The sequence below is a fragment of the Akebia trifoliata genome, chromosome 8, assembly GCF_017979445.1.
Source record: "Akebia trifoliata isolate Shusen 1 chromosome 8, ASM1797944v1, whole genome shotgun sequence".
NCBI lineage: Eukaryota > Viridiplantae > Streptophyta > Magnoliopsida > Ranunculales > Lardizabalaceae > Akebia > Akebia trifoliata.
The window spans coordinates 15,196,646-15,216,937 of record NC_141382.1 but is presented as its reverse complement, the minus strand read 5'-3'; the positions used below and the strand labels follow the sequence as shown (position 1 = coordinate 15,216,937).

Sequence of the window (20,292 nt, the reverse complement as noted above, 5' to 3'; positions counted from 1 at the left end):
CACCTAATAAAACAGAAATAGTTGGAATTGTAAAGAATTCATCTTGGGTACTCATATTGTATCTTCTTTTTCTATTAAGGAGGGTTGCTGCTCATTTTTAAAGCACCTTAGACAAAGAAGTGGTTTGGTTTCTCTTCTTTTACTCAAGTAGCACTTTCTATAACTTTTGGGACACTAGGCCATCCTTCAGGGACAAAAGCAGGAGTTTAGAAGGAATAAAGCAATGTTTTGATAGCCTGTAATAAGTGGAGTCAAAGCCTCTCTTTTTCTTTTCTTTTTTTCCAACTTCCCAGGTTCGTGCATCGGTGACGAGGTATCAAAAAAATTATGTTACATGGTTGAGCAATGCGTCAAGCTCACTACAACATGGGGAGAGGATGGGCAAAGGAAGAGGGTCAAAACATATTTCGCCTACTCGAAACTCTCCTTTTTTGGAGGTTTGGAGTTGTTGGGGGTCTTCTCATGCAAGTAATACATATAGCTGATAAATGTAATCCCTGGTTCTGAATAAAATATTCTCTGCACAAACACATAGTAAGCTTAAAATATTGATACTCTTATTAGATTGAAAAATATCTCTACCACTGTATTTTCAATATATGATAATTCAATCAATTATTTTTTATAACACACTGTTACAAGAATCCAATCGTATCTCAAAACCATCTCACAAGTAGAAATCAACTTACACTTCACCTCCATTCAACCTTCGTGGGTCGGAAGAAAATTTCCCAAGGGAGACTACTGGTAGCTGTGTCGTGAAATGGCAAGAATCAAATAACTAATGAGGGAACATTGACAGAAGAAATGTTATTTTCACCATGGCACCACAGGCTACACTGCCTTGCACTTCAACGTGGCAGCAACCGGGCAGATAAATTTCGACCTATCAAGCTCCGCAATTGATTAGGAACAAAATAACAATCTGAGGAATGGTCAGGGTAGATTTCCTTGCTGAGAGGCTCACATGTCTGTGGAGAAACTAAGTCAGAGTAGCCTTGAATGTATGAACAATTCCAAGGGGGATCTCTGGTTACATTCAGAGTGATGTTGGATAGACAAATGTTCATGAAATTATCCCCTTTAATACCCTCTAGAAGTCCTGCACGGCTTATGTTTTCACCCGTGACGTCTTTAATGGTAATCTTATCTATGATGGGAAGTGCTTTTGGGTCATAAAATTCATCTGGGTGTTCGCCGAATTCGCCGGTGAATCTGATGGCTACATTTACATTGGTCATGGTGATATCCGATATGTAGATGTTATTTACGTAACCACCCCGCCCTGAAGCCGTCTTTATTCCGATTCCATTATTTGAATTGAAAAACCTGAGGTCTTCTGCATGAACTTCTGATACACCACCCGACATCTCACTTCCAATTGCTATTCCAGAGCCCAATCCAGTTTGTCCGGTAATCCGATGGATTATAATGTTTGAACTAGGTCGGGCATATGAAATGCCATACTCGTCCCAACCACTTTTGATGGCAATCAGATCATCTCCAGTGCTTATATAACAGTCTTCAATGCACACGTCATCAGATGAGTCTGGATGCATTCAAACTAGAGGGTTCAGAATCCAAAAAAAAAATCCAAAAAATATGTCAGAGGGTTTCTTTTGATTCAAGTTGTAAAAATGGATTGTAACTGGAACTTGTCTTTCTCTAACAAACGTATATATATATTTTTTTAAATCATGGCATTTTCATGCAGAAAAATTGAACATTACTGTCAGTTAAGACATTGGAAGGAAGTCCATCTTGCTGACTGTTGTAAGTTCACCCCTCAACCCATTTCACTTCCTTTTAATCCATAAAATATTACATAGATAGATAATTATTAACACTGATGAGACACCATGTCATTCCATCTCTATAAGAAATTTTGTCGAATATGGTTCAAATTAAATCATGAGTCATTTTCAGTGGGAAAATTATATAATATTATGTAGATTGTACTATATAACAGTTCCATACCATACCATTTATGGATCAGCTACAACTTGCTAGTTAATGTTTTCTTTCTCATGGTATTTACTCAAAACTCTCTCTTCAAGTTGAATGAGAATTTTAATTGGTATTATATAGTTGTGGGTTCTCTGAGAAATGCAAAATAGGCCACTCAGAGTTTTCAGGTTGATGCAACAAAAGGACTATGTCCAAATTACTAAAATTATTCTCTTGCCAAATTGCTAAGAAAGCAAATCTCGAAAAGTTAATGGTGTTCACCTGGATCGATCCCGTCGGTATTTGGTGAATCAAGAGGAGCAATGATTGTGACATTCTGTACAAGAACTTGGCTGTTCATTCAGCAAAAACAATCTCATCTTTCCCCATAATACACAAAATTTCCACTCATGCATTGTTTTATAGATGTAAAACAAAAGCTAAATGTTGACAAACCTGCAATATATAGGGTGGATGGTCCAAAATGGCGAGTTCAAGAAGGTCAGATTTGAGATGAGCACTGCAGTTGAGTTCATTAACTCAACCAAATGGGGGCGAGTAAAGTTCAAAGTTTGGGTTCTAAACCAGTTCCACCAGACATTCCCTTGGCCATCAATGGTTCCGTTATCACCTACAATGAAACACACAATGTAAAGGAACTTCAGAGAAATACATTGACAGGCAAAGTCTGCATCAATTTCACTAACCTGTTATTATGACATCTGTCAGATTGTGCCCATAAATGAGGCTTTTATGCCTTCCACCGGGAAGTTCTCTACCTCGGCCATATGAGGGCAGAGGATCTACAATTGGCCAATCACCAGAGTCCTGAAACAAAGCAGTGTTAATTTGAATTTGAAGATCGACAATTCTTTTTCATGAATTAGTCTCGAAAACCCCATACGTATAGGTGATGTAAACCAAAATGGAGGTGACCCATGTTACTCAAGATGGATATATTCAAACAAGGAGGGGAAAGCTAACCTTTGATCCAAGAATTATTGCTTCCTTATCCAACAACAAAGTGAGATGGCTGATGAGTTCAAAGCTTCCAGTTAACCATCTACCTGCCGGGACAAAAAGCTGGGCTCCACCCTTATCGGCAAATGACTGAAGATAGAAGATGGCATTCTGAAATGCTTTGGTATTTAGAGTAATCCCATCTCCAACAGCACCGAATTCGGTGATGGTGACACTGTGGGGTCGAACTTCTACTGGGCTTGTTTGTTTGCAAAGAGAGCTGTTTCCGACAGCCCATGGAATTTCACAGATTGACGCGAGTACCAGAAGCACTTCCACCACCTGAATTGGAATTTTAATTCATATTACAACCTCAGATGTGAACTCAGTTGAATGGGTTATTTTCAGAACTTAAAATGATCTAATGAACAAGGGATCAAAAAATTCGAGAAACCAAATGAAGTATGGAATAACAATTTGCAAGCCAATCGAAGACACATAAAAGGATTGAAATTTATGGCATTGGATCCCAACAGAAAGAAAGAATTGGATGATTCTCACTAGCAACCAAGGCAGAACACTCATGGATCAAGAAAGAAAGCTGGTTACCTGAACTACATTTTTTCCAAACAAGAATAAATAAAGAATAAGAGAATAAAAGGGGAAGAAAATTAATAAACTAATTACAACCCACTTCTCCACTACCATCCATAAAGAAAAAAGTGAAAAGAAAATCAAATTATATGTAATAGAACCACCCCCCCAACATTTCTTTTGTGGCACAACTTGTGTTCTTCAGGTGTTCCACTTCCACCCATCTTGGAAGAAAAATCCAATTTCAACAAAGAACCCATTCTTGTTTTACTTGTAATCAGATTCTTAAACACAGAAACAATTGAAGAAAAAAAAAACAAAAAAACAGAACAAGATAATTAATCAGACTACTTACAGTTACAGATCTCCTCATATGCCTGAGATCTAATTCTTCCTCTTCACAGCCCAACCCCAAAACCTGATAAATTTCACCTCTTACACCTACTCTCTCTCTCTCTCTCTATTATCAAAATAAATAATAAATTAAAAGCCACCCAACAACACAGACACTTGAGACAAGAAGGTTTTGATTGAGATTACCAACAATACATAAGTGTGATTAGATGGGTTTTTGAGAGCTACACCACCCAGAGAAAATCATTGAAAGTGACCGTTGCTGCCGCCAAAAAACAAACACTTCTGGCCCAACACAGACCCCTTATGTCTTCTATTCCTTCTTTCCCTCATCAAAATGGGGAATCCCTATTAATCTGATATTAAATTGCATGCCATCATCTCATGTGAGAACACATCAGATTCAGTTGGAAAATCTCTCTCTCTCTCTCTCTCTCTCTCTCATCATTGAAACAAAAAATAAAAAAATGTATACTATAGAAGATACAGGTAATATGGAAATTAATATACAGTAAAATAAAACCTGGCTGAGAACGGTCAAAAATTTTAATTTTTATATTTTAAGGAATCTCTTAATTTTTAATTGACGAAAATATCCTTCATTATTTCAACAAACTCGACTAGGAAAGCGTCTTTAGCAGTTTAGCTTCACCGTGAGTGTGTGTGGACAGAAGACCTTAAGAACCACGTCTCATCTCGGTCTTGGCCCCTCATAGAAACTTGAAATTATCAAAATATCTTTTGAAATTATAAAAGAGTTCCATTTCTTGACCTTTGCCTAAAGTATTTGTGCATCATCAAACATATCTTTAATTAGAAATGATAAATATTTAAAATCCCAACTCCTACATTAAACCATAGTTCAAATTAACATGCAAGGAGTTTGATTATTTTAATCCATGATACCTTAATTCCTCATTTCACCCTTATAATTTTAAGGGCACAAACACCTAACAATATCTACTCAGAGTCTCTAAAATCCATCTGAATTGTTAATTGATCCAACAATTAAGTGGTTAAATTATGCAATTGATTTGTTTTTAGAGAGCCCTGTGATTGAACAACAAATAATTCTAGCTCTGCTTATTTAACGATCAAAATATTAGATATCGTCTACAAACCATGACATGAAGAAGTAACTTTAAACATAATCAGAGAGGAAGAAACGATATGTATTTAATCAATCAAAAAATTTTAAATAAAATTTTGATGATTATGATAAATCATGGTATGAAGTATGGAAATTGAGAAGGTAAATTAAGCGTAGAACGATCATCGATGAATATTTTGATTATCATGGTATTAAAAATAAAAAAATTAATTACAAAATTCAAAGGTCAACCCAAAGAGATAGCTTAAGGGCAATTTCAAATCCAATAAGTAGTAAGAGTCCTTAGGTTGTGTGTTCGATACCCAGTATAAATAAATAATATTTTCTTGGGGCCACCCGTGAGTGTGTTCCCTCACTTTCATGGTGCATGTGATGTGATCAACCAAAAATAAATAATAATAAAAAATTAAAAGGTGTTAAAATAAGTTTATTTGATTTGGCCAAAACAAAAAAGGGTAGTTTAGTCATATAAAAGAGGAAAATTAAATCAATAAACCAGAGTATTTCAAAAAGTGGGGGACAGATTCGGAAGCAGTACAAACAGTGTCCCTTGCCGACGGATGAAAAGATAAGTAATCCAGAGTCCAGACCCAGCCCAGTTGAGGATCCAATGTGTCAATCAAATGAGAGAGATGATACAATAGATAATGGTTACTTTAGGATCACATGGTCCAAAGCCATTTGTTTAACAACAACCATTCGATCTAAGGATTTTTTCTTAAACTATCCTTTAGATTGACCCCATCAATCGAAAACTGTAAATTTATATGTTTTGAACTTCGATATAATCAAATGGAACCTAGAGAATATATTGGATTTGCCACATGTCCTACTTTTGTAAGAGATATAATGATTAGTGCTGCAACTTGGACCGACTAGCCCGAGTTCAACCCAATTGATGGGTGAGCCTGGATCGAGTTATGTAGAAGATGACTTGATATCGGGCCTGAATGAGATGAGATGCAAAACCAAATTTAAAAACCATGGGTTGCAGTCCTAACTATCAAGTGAAATTCTATTCTCAAGGCTACAACTGAAATAGGAGGATATTCTTAAAGACACCGAATAAAAAAAGAATCAGTAGAAAATATTTCAAAAAATCAATTATAGATATGTATTTTTCCCGTAGAAACTTTGATTGGATACGTATCAAAGTCTCATGGTGGGCTGTATAATTATTCCAATTAAGTGCCCCCTCGTGCAAGCACTGAATACGTGGTGGGTCCATATAAAATAGTTAAAGTTTAATTTTTGTGACCTTTTTGGGCATTTTGCATGAAAGGCTTGTCCAAATTTAGGTGTCTACAAGAACCATAGATGTTTTTCATTGAGATAAGAGTGAAAAAGCATTTATAGTTCCTACATACTTCACGTTAGAAAAGTGAGATATATGTATGACATAAATTCTTGAGGTCACTCCAACTCCATTCCTTTTCTTAGAGTTACTATAATCATAATTAAAATAAAGTCAAGAATCAATTTAATTGCATTCTGTTAAATATATTGGTAAACTTGAAATTAAAATTCAAGTTTTTGGAAATAAGTACTATGGTTGGCAACAGGTCAAGTGTGCATCGGCTAAAGCATATATCCTGCTGCTTTGTATTCTCTGCTTGTGCTCTATTTTGCTAGTGATCTTTCCACTCATGTTCTATTTTTCTCAGGATTGGTTTTGCTCGTGTTCTCTTACGAACCAAAGTATTTATTGCAAAATAATTTTGAAATGTACGACTTTGTAAATATGGTTTAAAAACGATCGTATTCCTTACAAAAATGACTGAACCAACAATAATTTCTATGGGCATGGTTGAAGAAGAAGAAGAAAAAAAAAAAGTGCAATATTTTTTAATTATTTTTGGAGTGTAGTCATCCAAATGAAGTGCATGGAGGAATTTTTAAGTGATGAAGTGCAATTGGTGATGGGTGGGGTGTAACTAGTTGGTCCCTTAACTATTTATCCACTTTTTTTTAATGGATATTTGTATTTAACTTGTACCCAAATTGATCATCTCGACCGACTTGGTTTTTTCATGAATACAATGCTACTTATCAAAAAAAAAAATTTCAAGCAAATATCCCAGTTAGATAAACACCCCATTGTGAAGAGGATGGAAGAACCTTAATTATAAGTTATACATATCTTTTATTGTGAATTTACCACTTTAAAATCAGATAAACGAATGTCTGGATCGGATAGAATGCATATCTATATCCAACCATAAATATAGATACAGATAAATTAATTATGTATAATTTTACGGAAATTATAGATTAAATAAAAAATTTGTACCACCATCTAAGTAACCTGGATCGGATGAGTAGGGTAACTGGATATTATCTGACCCATTGCCAACCATAGAAACGATAATAGTATTTTTGGTATAAAATTCTTATGAAGGTAATAAATGACTCAATATCTTAGCCTTGTGATTATAATAAATACTCCATAAGAGTCCAGCTTACCCACCTAAAAATTACTCCATAGAGAAGAAAGGAAAGGGTCCACAAAAATAAAAATCATAATACCTACCACCTCATGATCTGTAAAAGAGCTTTAATGTGATGTACCCACACAAATATTCCACTCAAGAAAACCAACTTGAATACAGAACCACTGTAATTAACATTCTCATAATGTAGAGAGAGAGAGAGAGAGAGTTTCTTTTATTATGTTATCTACAGCATTAATATTCCATGTAAAATGGACCACAAGACCAAATTAAAACTGTGTATCATTGTTATCAATTTTCTTTTACTAGCTATGGATATGGATAGCTTTATGTCATTCAACATTAGAGATGCATAAATTAATGCATCTTGAGTTCTTGTCTTTGAGACATCTTCAGATAACCAAAATGTACTGTGTTTGTTTGTTTGTTTGTTGTGTAGTTGTTTTCTATGTTTCTCAGTGGGAGAACTAGAAGAAGCTTAAACAGTATGACATGGTACCTTAGTCTTGTAGATATTTTTATTTTGGTGGGGTAAAGCAAAACAAGGTTGTCATCACCAATAGGTTAGTGGGTAGGTTCTGGACCCAACATACCAAGCTGACAATTAACCTCAACCTTATGAATCTCTTTTAGAGTTTTCTTTTCATATAAAGGATTGGGTGTTGGTTAATTTAAGAATAATCTAATCCCACATTATTATTACGTAATGATAATGTTGTTTGTAGCAGTATTGGTATTGGTTTGTATATAAGTATTTGAACAATTGAGCAGTTTCAAAGCATGGGATTATTATCAGACTTATACATGGAAATTATAGTTTGGGATTAAGTACTAATCATAATTAGATGGTGCTTTGTGTTGCATGCGTGAATGAGGTTGGGGGGTTTGACCTTATTATCTTTACAAAAGAAAAAAGAAAAAATATTAGTGGAAGATGTTTCTGTGCTGCCGCTCTTGAGGGCAATCACTGTGAGAATCACAATTTGTAAATGTGTGTTGCATGGCATGCTAGCAATAGCATGTTTTTTAAGCTACTCTTATGCCTATTATATTATGACTCTCATTATTTACTAATTGCAAGTTTGCTTAATGGAAAGACAATAATAATGTACAAGTGAAGGCCTAGTTTTGGGAAGCATATATTGCTTCCAGTGGAAGTAGAAGCACTTCCGTTTGAATCACATCTATATGGATCACAATTGCATTATTAATATTGGACCCTTGATATATAATTGTGTTCAACAACTATTTTTTTTGCATTTGAAGTGGTTTTAATAATTTGATATTAAAAAAAAAACATATCAATGACAATATTACTAATGCCCGATCCCTTAGAGGCAAGACTGATACCACATATAGATAGAGAAGAGATACGCGTGTAGCCACATTTATCGAATGCATTTTCCCAACATTTTATACAATTTAAAATTCCATAAGTCTGCGCTCAACATTGGGTGTCACATTTAATGCTTTCTTGGAAATCACAAATAAATATAGTTTTAATTTATAACACATTTTTATTTAGGATGCAAATCCTAAACTTATGGTAAAAGAACTTATATTTTCACAAACAATCCCGGTTGTGTAAATGCGAAATCCAATGTAAGATGTATATCTAGAATACATCATGGATTTCTAATCCTTCATATATGATTTTAATTAAGAGTCAGGATCCCTTGAGTCATGAAGAATGACTCGTGAAAAAAACAAACAATCCCAATTGTTTAAACCCAAAATCCAATGGTTGAGATTTATCATCGGCATAAGTATCTCTGATATGTGTTATCAAGATACGGACAAATCCCAACTGTTGGATTTTGTATCTAAACAGTTGGGATCATGTGTTTTCCCATGAGTCAATGGATCCCAACCCATTAATTAATATGATATTTTACAAATACCCCCTTGTAAAAATGGTGAAATTAGGTTTACCCCCTTGCAAAATACAATATTAGATTTACCCCCTTAGTCATAGGCCAATATTGCATTTTCTTGATGATTTAATGTTAAAATTTTGATGGTTTTCAAAATGCTGTTTTTAGTACTTAAATTACTATATCAAAATTTCATTGTTAAATCATTAGGAAAAAAGTAACCTTGACTTAAGGTCAAGGGGGTAAGTCTAATATTGCATTTTGCAAGGAGGTAACCTAATATCACCAATTTTACAAGGGAGTACCCTAATTAATATATATTGAGTTGCCCGAGTCTGCCCATAGTGATATAAGACATCAAGTTGAGTGGAGTCTCAGTTGAATTTTCAAATTGTAAAATATGATTTCTAACTTTCTTTATTTTTGGTAATGGATTTAAATGTGCCTGGACATACAAATAAGTCCCTGTCTATATCACTGTCCAATTTTTTTTAAATGCCTCAAACTTAATAGTAAACAGTAAAACTATACTATTGGTGTTTTTGAGCACATGGCTGATGTGTGGGGGTGAGACAAATCTTCTCACAGTAAAACTATACAAGTAGTCTTCTCACCTTAAGACTATGGACTTTAAGGAGACAAGATTTCACTCCTTTTATGTCCTTGAATTTGGTGCTACATTTGGATCTGGGGGAAAGTTCACTTTGACTTGACTTGGGTGTTCTTCTTAGTATATTTGTGTTTGTGTGTGTTATTTTATTTACTTTGCTTGTAATTACAAAACCACTTGCAATTAATTAACATATATACCTAACTGATAATGCATACTTAGCAGACATTCTGGAAAGCAGCAGGAATGCAGGTTCAGCCACTCCAATGGGCCTCGGTTAAGCATGAAACTTGTTGGATCTTTCATGCTGGTTCTGGGGATTTTACCATTTGAAATGGATGCGATCTGACTTTGATCCAACAGTCAAGATCCATAACAAACTTGAAGGAGAATCCATAGAATGTAATTTAGCCAATTGTTCAAAGGGATCACTAGCTACAACTCAATCAAATCAGATGGTCCAACCTGTCATCCTGAAGGGCGATACAAAGCAAGCCCAAGTCGTAACCAAGTCAAATCCTTTTTGGACCAACTTAACCCAAGTCCTGAGACTCGTAACCAACCTTGAATCATACATAGGTGCATTATTGACTGACCTGGAATAGAACGATTCCATAAACCTTTATTTAGCCCAGATTAGTGCATCGTGTATTCCACAAACCATGATTTATGAATCCAAAAATATTCAGATATCATTTCTATGAATATTTTTAAAACTACCTGTGATCATGTGTCAATTAGACATTATAAAGATTTCTTCCCTAAGTTAGTAAACAATACATAAACAAAGATTTGGGATGGCTCCAATTGGATTGATTCTTCAAGTTTATGGGAATAAATTCATATTGGATATGTGTATGGTAGCCGAAGAAACAAGGAAAGCATAGATCATCTTAGTCATTCCACAAGCAAGTAAAACTGTGGCCACTAATTAGGTTCACAAACTTAAGTTTTCTAGTGTAATAATATATGTACAAAAATATATATAACTGGATATAAGGATACCACCATTCTCATCCAATAGAAGACCCTTTCAGTCATTTGCCTTCCAGACGAATGTGGTTCAATTAGTAGCTCCTACCCCAATATGTCCACTTTTTTGCAGGCTTCCCCGAGGCAAAGCAAAGTGTTCCTGCAATAAGTGTAATACATATTGAATATCTGAAACCAGAACACAAAATGGAAGGCCAACAGGACAATGTAAACCAGTGAAGTGGTGTACCCAATTAAGAGAGTTCATGAAATACAATACAAATGCATATATTGGAAAGCTTAATTGTTTTTTAACTGCAAATTTAGAAACTGTACCTTCCGGAAGTTCAGGCTGAATGAATGGGGTGCAAAGGGTCTTAGATGCTCCCATCTCGCCCTTAGTGCGTGCTTTCACATCTTTCTCAACTTCCTGGAAGAAATGGAAATAGAAGAATTGTAAGTAATAGACCAAACATAAACAGTAAATTTATTTGTAGAATTGTTTATGTGATAAAAGCTTTAGAAAAATTTAAGAAATATGTATCAACTACAATGCACTATATCACTCAATAAAATTGGCCGAAAACACCAGCCAGAACTAAAACCCATGGGGAGTTGCCCCCACCCCCACTGATGACGTTAACCCTTACATAGGTCTTCTCTCATAGAGAAAAAAAGAAATGACCTAAATACCATTTTCTACAACCTCTAACGAAAAACCCATGAATTTTCTCCTCAACACCACTAATGTTCTTGTTCTTAAACCTTACAAGGCAACTATAGTTTGCCCCCACTACAGGAAAATCCTGACTCTGCCGTTCTTGTTCTTAAACCTTACAAGGCAACTATAGTTTGCCCCCACTACAGGAAAATCCTGACTCTGCCACTGCTAATTTTAGGACTCGATTTCTTTATTTTTAAATGGCCATGAGTAACTCAAAATCATTAACTTCTCTATTCTGTGATCTCCATATTCAACTTCTTGGGAAAAAAAAAAGATTTTTCCAACCATGATTGAACTCATCTCAAGGTGAACGAGAGAAATTTTGAAAATATTACCAAGTTTGGGCTAAAATGAAAATCTGAGAGATAAATGACAGCAGATGAAGACAAAGGACAACATCAAAAGAAGCTGAAGAGAAATGCTAACAAATTCCAAATCAAGAGTAACCTTCAAAGCAACAAGCGGATATACTCCACAATGGAAAGTAAAAAATATCCCTAAAAGAGGCTACTAATGATAATTGAAGGCATGACCTATCATGGTATAAAATGATAAAGAATAAAAACAGCTAATACAGAAATTATAAATAGGATACCTCTTCATCACACCAGGGAGCTAGGATCATTTTCTTCTCATTAAGAGCCATCAGAAACTCTTCCCACGTCTTTACCACCTTGATGCAGGCATCTCTTTTTTGCTTTGCAACATCAAACATGCTTTGTTGAATATTGTCTAATATATCTTTCACTTGCCAAACTAAATTGGATGTTCGTATATCCATTTTAGCCAAGTTGTCACGACGGACAACACGTACCTGTCAATAGATCAGATACTTCTCATTCTTATAGGATAATTTAAGTCATAATAAAATACATGACTACCAGCAACAACCATGGTTTTGAGTCACAATTTCTGCAAGCATTTATATCAGCTCAACTTGGAAATACTTCAATTCAACAATAGTAGAAATACTATGAATGTTCACCAATTATAGAAATTGTTATGGAAATTATGAAGAAACATATGAAATATGTATTTAAAGTTAGGAAATTAGAAAATGCACATGAAAACATACGCATAACTTGGCATATAACAATAAACAATCATTCTGATTAAGCAAACAAGATTGATGGTACCTATTGGCAAATGTCAACAGACCATGTTTTGTGTACCAACGAGTGATTATATTAGAGAGCTGTACTGGCACCCCAACTTTTACTTATTACACACCAATTACAAATAAAGAAAATAAGTGAGTAAAAAGTTCCAAGTTTGGGTGCCGATAGCAGCTCTCTTGTTTTTTGGCTAGTTTTATACTTTTTTGGGTTTAGGATTTTATATGAACCTAATCATAATTGTAAAAAACTACTGAAATTGTTTGAATGAGTGTTATAATGTTCTGTACTGTTGAGATTATAATTTGAACCAAACCTTTGTAATGTTTGAAGAGTGTGTTTTAATCTTTAATTGGAGTGTGACAAATAATTTTAGAAATTGGGGTGTAATAAGTGGAAGTTGGGGTGCCAATAGCAGCTCTTTATATTAAACCTAGCCTTAAAATGGAACAAGAAATGGGCAGGCGTACCATTCAATTAGTATAAATGCATGAGCACATTCATGCCAATAATTAATTAACTTCAATCATACCTGATTATTAACTATTTCTTTTGGCCCAATCTCAATTCTCAAAGGAACGCCTTTCATTTCCCAATGTGAGTATTTCCATCCAGGTGAATGGTTATCTCTTAAATCTTCCTCAGCACGGAAACCAGCTTCGCTCAATGTTTTCACGGTTATGGAGCAGGCATCAAGGATAGCTTGTGTATCAGCATCTTTGTAAGGCACAGGAATCACAATAACTTGGATGGATGCTACTTTTGGCGGCAGCACCAAGCCTTTGTCGTCTCCATGAACCATCACCATCACCCCCATCTGTAGAAAGAAACTATTACCATGAGTTCACCACGCTAGTATCTAAAGCTCCATCCTGATGTGCCTGATAGACATCAAAATCAGTAAGACAATCGCTTCCTTAACCAAAACAAGAAGTAACAAAAAGTAGGAGAAAAAATGGTCAGGAGATCATAAATTAAATCCATCAAATTTACGTCCCCCAGAACTACGGTTATTCTGAATAACATCTTTATTATTATAGTGAGAGAAGTTAAAGTATAAGTGGTTCAACACCAAAATTTGGATTCCAAAAATACCCCCACCTTAACATTCAAACTTAATATAATCAGGGTCACTTTGGTCAAAAACGAAAAAAATTGCAATCCTGTGTCATTAAAATCACGTTGGTTAGTTTTCAAAATTACAAAAATATCCTTTTACTTGGTTATCTTGAAAACCACCCTTCAATTAATATTTTAAATTACAAATAAGCCCTTCAGAGGCGTGGGTTTGCACATGCCACCTTCTAGTATCATATAAACCAAAAGATCTTAAATAACATGACTGGGAGAAACTTAAAGAAGTATAGGCATAACTATCCCTTTATGCAAAAGAATTTTAATTTCAAAGAAAAAAAAAATGAAGAGGTCTAAGTTGTGTTTTTCATTTCCAAATATTCAAGAATTAGCTATTTACCAATTTTATATGGATGTTAAGCATCAATGACACGGTTTCAAACTTCATTAAGCAGTTAAATTCTCATTATTAAACCTTAAATTGCCCAAGGATGCTTAAATGAAATAATTTTCAGGAAACATAAAGGAAAAGGAAGCCTAGTGAAACAAAAGTGCATGACATTTGATAATATTCTTCAGTCCTAACAAGTGCAACAAAGGTATGAAATGGAAGGTTCAGCCTTAGCCAGTATGGAATTAAAATCACCAACCTATCAGAAACAAACCAAAAAAAAAAAAAAAACCTACTGAACCATCAAAAGATGAATCCACCATGTTAGCATATCACGGTGAGGCACACTCTAAAACCTACGGATCCCAAGTTTCTCATAGGCTTCCATCAAAATTTATCTTGATGAAACAAGAAGAAAACTACCCAAGTCATCATACATTGTTATCCATGTTTTACCAATCAAAGATCAAAATGCAGTCACGACGTATTTAAGGAGATTAACTGAAACTACTATTTGGGAACACAACCATAAAAATTGTTCCACCGTTCAATTAAATCGCACAATGTCTGAACCATAAATTCATAAGTTCTCAAATAGCAGTAATACATAACTACACTTTCTGCAGTACATTTACAGCTATCCAAAGAGAGAAAATAGTCCAGGCGTATACTTGGTTACTAATACACTAAAACATTAGTCGCATTAATAAAGAAAATTCACCTCAAATAAATCAACCACATGAAATCATTACCGTACGAGTGCTGTATGCCCAAGAATTCTGCCAGACCATACCCTTTTCTCCTTTCTCATTCTCAAAGTTTATCTCAAACATTTTAGCAAAATTTTGACCTAGACAATGTGATGTAGCACCTTGTATACCACGACCAGTGTTTGCAATAAAAGCCTGGAGAAAGGTAAGACAAAAATAGACATTATCATATCTACACACTTTTAAACAGGTAAATCCTTCCAAAAATTACAGAGAATATAATTATATAAGATGCAAATGTGTCACCTCAACACTTGTTGTATAAAGTCCACCAGCAAACTTTTCAAGCTCACTTTTTTTCCCCTTTATAACAGGGATTGCTAGAAAATCTTCATATAACCTTCGATAGAGCTCCAAAATTTCAATAACCTGAATATGTGCACACATGAAATGCTCAAAAAAATAACAAAAGAGAATGACCATATCGATGGTGTGGCTCGATCCCTTTATGGAGCAATTCCCACCCTTCAAGTGGTTTCTAAGAAGAAATCTTTGCGATCATAGTTTTTTGAGACAAGATCAGCCGGTGTGGAGTAGCAATCAGGAAGGTCATTCTATTGTTCTCTTGACCAGCAGGGTGCTTCTTCTTCTTCTTCTATCCCCTTCCCATGCATTTTGGTTTGGGGACCCAAGGTGCCACCTAAAATTCCTTTTCTTTTTTTTCATTTGGTTTATGGTGTCAAGCAAGATCCATACACTAGACAATATGATATGGCAAGGTGTTTCAGATCCAAATTATTTTTATCTGTGTAAGAGTGATGTGGAGTTGGCATGCCATCTTCTCATTCACTATAAGGTGGCCTGTGAAATTGGGTTGCACTTTCTTTCTGTATTTGGCATCTTGGGTGTCTTCCTAAGCCCCTTAGGAATTTCTCTTCCATTGGTCAAAAGTATTAACAGAATTTAGAGGTGTATTTTTGGAAGATTTATTGAGTAAGTGGGATTGGGGCTGTAGCATTTCTGCAGAATAGTTTTGCTGGGGTCGGAGGGCTGTTTCGTGTTTGTATTTGGTTGGTCACCTTGACTTCCTCTTATATGAAGTTTTAGTAATGTGTATATTGGACAACCATGTAAATCACTAATTGTAAAAACCAAAAAAATAATAATAATAAAAGAAAGAAATAAGCAGCAGGAAAAAACAATACAAAGAGAATTTGGTTTACATACTTGTCCAGAAAAAAAATGTGGTTAAAACCACAACTAGAATATCAATTGTCAAGATCTACTAGGCATCTGAGAAAACAGTAGTACATATTTGTATTAAAAGACATAACTCCAACCGCTATTATTTAGCTAAAATGATGATTCCCGTACCCTTAAAAAATTTATCTAATAAGATAGAATGAAAAAAAAAATGAACATTTTCTTGTCTATTTAACTTGATCAATTATTTTCTCATAATTTTCTATATATGAATTGCACAAAGTTTAGCTCCAGTAAACAGGAAACAGAAAAGAAAGAAAACATTAACTAAAAATGTGTAAAATCTATACCTCTTCATCTGCTTCTGCCTTTGTTGCAAATGCCGTATGCCCTTCTTGCCAAAGAAACTCGCGACTCCTACAATTTGAGAGAGACAAGGAGAAAAATATGCTAAGGAATGGTAGTTAAAATAGTTAATCTAGCTAGGCAATAGCAATGGTCTAGAAAATTCTTTTGAAGAAGATGTGGGTAACCATAATTACGTTTTTGGCAGATAGAAACATAGTTGTGTTATCAACAGTGGCATTTATGCATCTTTTTCAATTGTTGAAAGAAACTTTCAGAAGCACATCGTGCTGATTGAGTGGGTTCAACCAATTATCAAAAGCGACAATAGAACTACACAAGGTAAAGACAGAAAATGAAGGTCAAAATAGCAGAAAAGAGTACCTGATGAAAGGAGTAGGATGACTGAACTCCCAACGAACAACATTGCACCATTGGTTAAGCTTCAAAGGTAAGTCACGGTGACCTCTTATCCATTTTGAATAATAAGGATACATGACAGTTTCACTAGTGGGACGGATTGCAATGGGCACTTCTAAGTCAGTATTTCCAGACCTAGTAACCCAGGCGACCTAAAAGGGTCATCCACATAAGGTTAAATCAAATCATAACTATAATACCTTAAAAGATAAAATGGGTAGCTCTTTTGATGAACAAGCATCAAAGCTTAGGAACCAACTGAACAACAAGAATCACAGAAGTACAGGCATCAACAGCAGACCCAAATAGGAAAATTCACCACTAAACAAATTGACTCTGCTCAACAAAGCGTGCTACAATATGGGAAAAATATCTCTCAAGAAGAAAGATATTTTTATCCTAGGGATTATATCGTTGCATAAAAATTTGTTTTGGAATTCTCTTTACAAAAAAAAAGGATAAATTATATTTTTAAAAAGCCAGAAATATATATAAAGCTGTAATATTCGTGAAGCTCGGCAAAATATTGCTATGAATGAAATCTACCCCTAGTGTATCAGGAAAGACGGCTTTACAAAATATAATTCATGTCCAATGCATTCATTCTCTCACCTCTGGAGCAAAACCCTCAATATGATCCTTCTCCCGTTGTAGAACACCAGGGGATACAAAAACAGGGAAATAACAATTCTTGATTTTCATCTTCTTGATTTCTGCATCAAAAAAGGCCTGCATTTGACAATATTGCAAACTCAATAACATTGGAAGAAAAAAAAAGAAAGAAATAAAACATCTCTCATTTATATGTTCCAAATTGAATACTAAATAATTAAAAAATAATAATTGAGTTTGGTATAAGAAGTTAACTTTAAGACAGTGACATATAAACTTTACAAATATAAACAACTTTTCTATAGATAAAATGCCAATGTTTTCATCATATAAGCATTCACTAGGGAATTCCCATAAAAGCCAAAAAAGCATTTCATCAAAATGTCAAACCCACCCTTAGAAATGCAAATGCTGACAGATTAAGTTAGATGGATTAAAAGCAAGATTAAAGAGTCTTAGTAAGGGATGGGAAAATTAAAGAAAGAAGGATGGATTATTTTCAAAAACATTACTAAATGAAAATCACAGGGATAAACTTGAACTAGCGGGAAAAACATTTGGATAAGAAAAAGGCTATAGCTAATACTACGAAAATAAAAAAGATTTTAGGAGCAGATGATAAATCCAAAGAAGTTTGGAATGCGAAATAGGATTCATGTTGCCAACCCAAAAATCATTAAACTAGACCATACAAACCATTTGGAAAGCAATACATGATGGCCAAGACCTTACAAAAATCCCACTTACTTGCATTGTTTCCCAAATTGACATTGTCCATGGCCTAAGAATATAACATCCTGAAATATCATAGTATTCAATCATTTCACCACTAACAACAACCTGCAGAAGCAAAACAAGGATCAAATATATAGATGATAGAAAACTTCAAGAAAACCAGAGTGCATAATAGAGCCAAATGAAGGAAACATATATAAATAATAATAATAATAATAATAATAAAATCTGTGCTCAAACACAATTGATACCTCGGAATACCATTCCCCGAAATTTTCATCCTTCTTATTAGAAAGGCGAAGACCAGTCTCTTTCTTCACCTCCTTTTTCCCCCCTGTAATTCAATCTATAAGCTTCAAAACAATTAGGATAATGGAATACAAGGTAGCCAACTGAGACCTTGAGGAGAATGCAAACTCACCACTCTTTGCTTTGGCATCTAATTTTTTTGCCTCCCTTTCATCAGCCATCTTCTTCAGAGAAAATTTATCTCATTGAAACTTCAGAAAGAAAATGGTAAAACACAATCTATACAATGATACAATCAATATATGTGTTAAGTCACAACATATGATTACGAGATGCGATATATAACATAATGAGTCCAATTGATAATTCTAAACTATAACTATAACTATTTAGCCAAGGTTTTGGCCAACGTGTTGTGTCCTATATGGGTTAGAAGTTTCGGAATGGGATGATTTTTGGTGAAGATGATCTCTAATGGTGAGGAGATCATCCTCACCAAAAATCAGGACATTCCGAAACTTCTAACCCATATAGGATGGCCAAAACTTTGGCTAAATAGTTGGCTCTTAATCCTGCCAACTAAAACTTCAAAAATCTATAAATTTGATGATCTTTCTTGAGGAATTTAGATTGTAGGAGAAAATATGTTGTACCCAGGTATCTATTTTTCACATTAAACTAAAACTTTAAAAAATCGGATTCAAATACGTAATAGAGCAAGTCAATAGCAGTCAAACAACAAATTCAACTATAAAGGTCTCAATTAATAAAACTACGTTATTCCCATTTTTCTAATTGATATTAAAATACAAACAAACACACACACACACACACACAAACCATTTCAGAAATCAGTCGTGACAAAATTATAGCATTGATTTTTTCATGATTTTAGATTAAAATGGGCATTAGAGCAACTTTCACAACTTCAACTATAACTACTAGAAGTATTAAACTAAGCTCTACTTACAGGGTTAGCCAAGATATAAACCAAAACTCAAAAATCCAATCAAAGGGAAAGAGAAATCGATTATACCAGCCTCTTTGTATTTCCTGTCTATTTCTCCTTCAAACTCACTTCAGCTTTACGATAAAAAACACAAGGAATCCTAACTATGCGGCCAAAGAGGGAGAGGAAGAGAGAGAAGGGTTCCAAGGTTCTTCAGTTATAGTGAAGATCACATTGATGTGATCTTCGGTTACTAACTTTGCAACAACGTTGATTTGATATTTGATTCGGTGATTCCCTTCCACCATGGAAAGAGATGATCTTTGGTATTTGATTCCCTTCCACCATTAATGAAAAACAAAAAAAAAAAAAAGAGAATAACTGGCTGCCCATTATTGAAAATTAGTTGAAGAGTGAGTAATATTGTGAATCAATTCAGTACAACGTTTTATGTTATTTTATAAATTAGAATGACAAAAATGCCCACTAAAAAGCTTAATAGTAGAGTAGTAGAGGACTTTTTAGATGTTTTAGTACAAAATACAATGTTTTTAAGTTGTTTTTTTCATAATTAAAAAAAAAAAAAAATTTATAATTAAAAAAGACTTGACCCTTTTTCTTTTATAATTTTTCTTATTTTTAATAAAAGTATAAAAATATTTTTATACCTCGCAAAAAAATGGTTATAAAATTAGACTATTTATAAGTAATTTTTAAATTTAATTATAAAAAGAATTCTGCAATTCTCATACTTATTTAATAATTGAATACTAGTTTTGGGCATTAATGAAAACATGACTGAAGTCAAGAGGGAAATTAATATGAAGTAGGTAAAATTCTCCAAACATGGGACCAGCCCATAATATTGGCAAATCAACAAATTAATTGTTCAA

At 34.2% G+C, this 20,292-nt stretch overlaps 2 protein-coding genes across 6 annotated transcripts; both read right to left on the bottom strand.

The window, feature by feature from the left end:
* Positions 1–538: 538 nt before the first annotated feature.
* LOC147396257 (putative polygalacturonase) lies at positions 539–4,305 on the bottom strand. Its single transcript, XM_086449781.1, has 7 exons — positions 4,042–4,305; positions 3,857–3,961; positions 2,932–3,249; positions 2,655–2,775; positions 2,404–2,578; positions 2,230–2,300; positions 539–1,549 (listed from the first exon to the last, which is right to left on the bottom strand). The coding sequence occupies exons 2-7, from the start codon at positions 3,872–3,874 to the stop codon at positions 852–854; spliced, it is 1,401 nt and encodes a 466-aa protein (XP_086305907.1). The 5' UTR covers positions 3,875–3,961; positions 4,042–4,305; the 3' UTR covers positions 539–851.
* Positions 4,306–10,681: 6,376 nt separating this feature from the next.
* On the bottom strand, positions 10,682–19,815 carry LOC147396256 (proline--tRNA ligase, cytoplasmic). Of its 5 annotated transcripts, none has more exons than XM_086450800.1 (13): positions 19,487–19,815; positions 18,623–18,729; positions 18,453–18,547; positions 18,214–18,306; positions 17,467–17,583; positions 16,819–17,006; positions 16,440–16,506; positions 15,193–15,315; positions 14,929–15,081; positions 13,244–13,528; positions 12,192–12,410; positions 11,209–11,302; positions 10,682–11,032 (listed from the first exon to the last, which is right to left on the bottom strand). In XM_086450800.1, the coding sequence occupies exons 4-13, from the start codon at positions 18,286–18,288 to the stop codon at positions 10,968–10,970; spliced, it is 1,386 nt and encodes a 461-aa protein (XP_086306926.1). In that variant the 5' UTR covers positions 18,289–18,306; positions 18,453–18,547; positions 18,623–18,729; positions 19,487–19,815; the 3' UTR covers positions 10,682–10,967. The 5 variants fall into 5 exon arrangements, with proteins under 5 accessions (XP_086306926.1, XP_086306923.1, XP_086306924.1 ...); XM_086450797.1 differs by having other exon boundaries at positions 18,453–18,535; XM_086450798.1 differs by having other exon boundaries at positions 18,453–18,535; positions 18,623–18,701.
* Positions 19,816–20,292: the final 477 nt, after the last annotated feature.

Excerpts from the sequence above, each read along its gene's own strand:
- LOC147396256 (XM_086450797.1), bottom strand. The coding sequence starts at position 18,671 with ATGGCTGATGAAAGGGAGGCAAAAAAATTAGATGCCAAAGCAAAGAGT. Across the intron at positions 15,082-15,192 it reads TTTATACAACAAGTGTTGAG|GCTTTTATTGCAAACACTGG; the intron begins GTGACACATTTG and ends ACCTTTCTCCAG. Across the intron at positions 12,411-13,243 it reads AAGAAATAGTTAATAATCAG|GTACGTGTTGTCCGTCGTGA; the intron begins GTATGATTGAAG and ends ATCTATTGACAG.
- LOC147396257 (XM_086449781.1), bottom strand. Across the intron at positions 2,579-2,654 it reads GACAGATGTCATAATAACAG|GTGATAACGGAACCATTGAT; the intron begins GTTAGTGAAATT and ends GTTTCATTGTAG. Across the intron at positions 2,301-2,403 it reads ATCCACCCTATATATTGCAG|CCAAGTTCTTGTACAGAATG; the intron begins GTTTGTCAACAT and ends CTGAATGAACAG.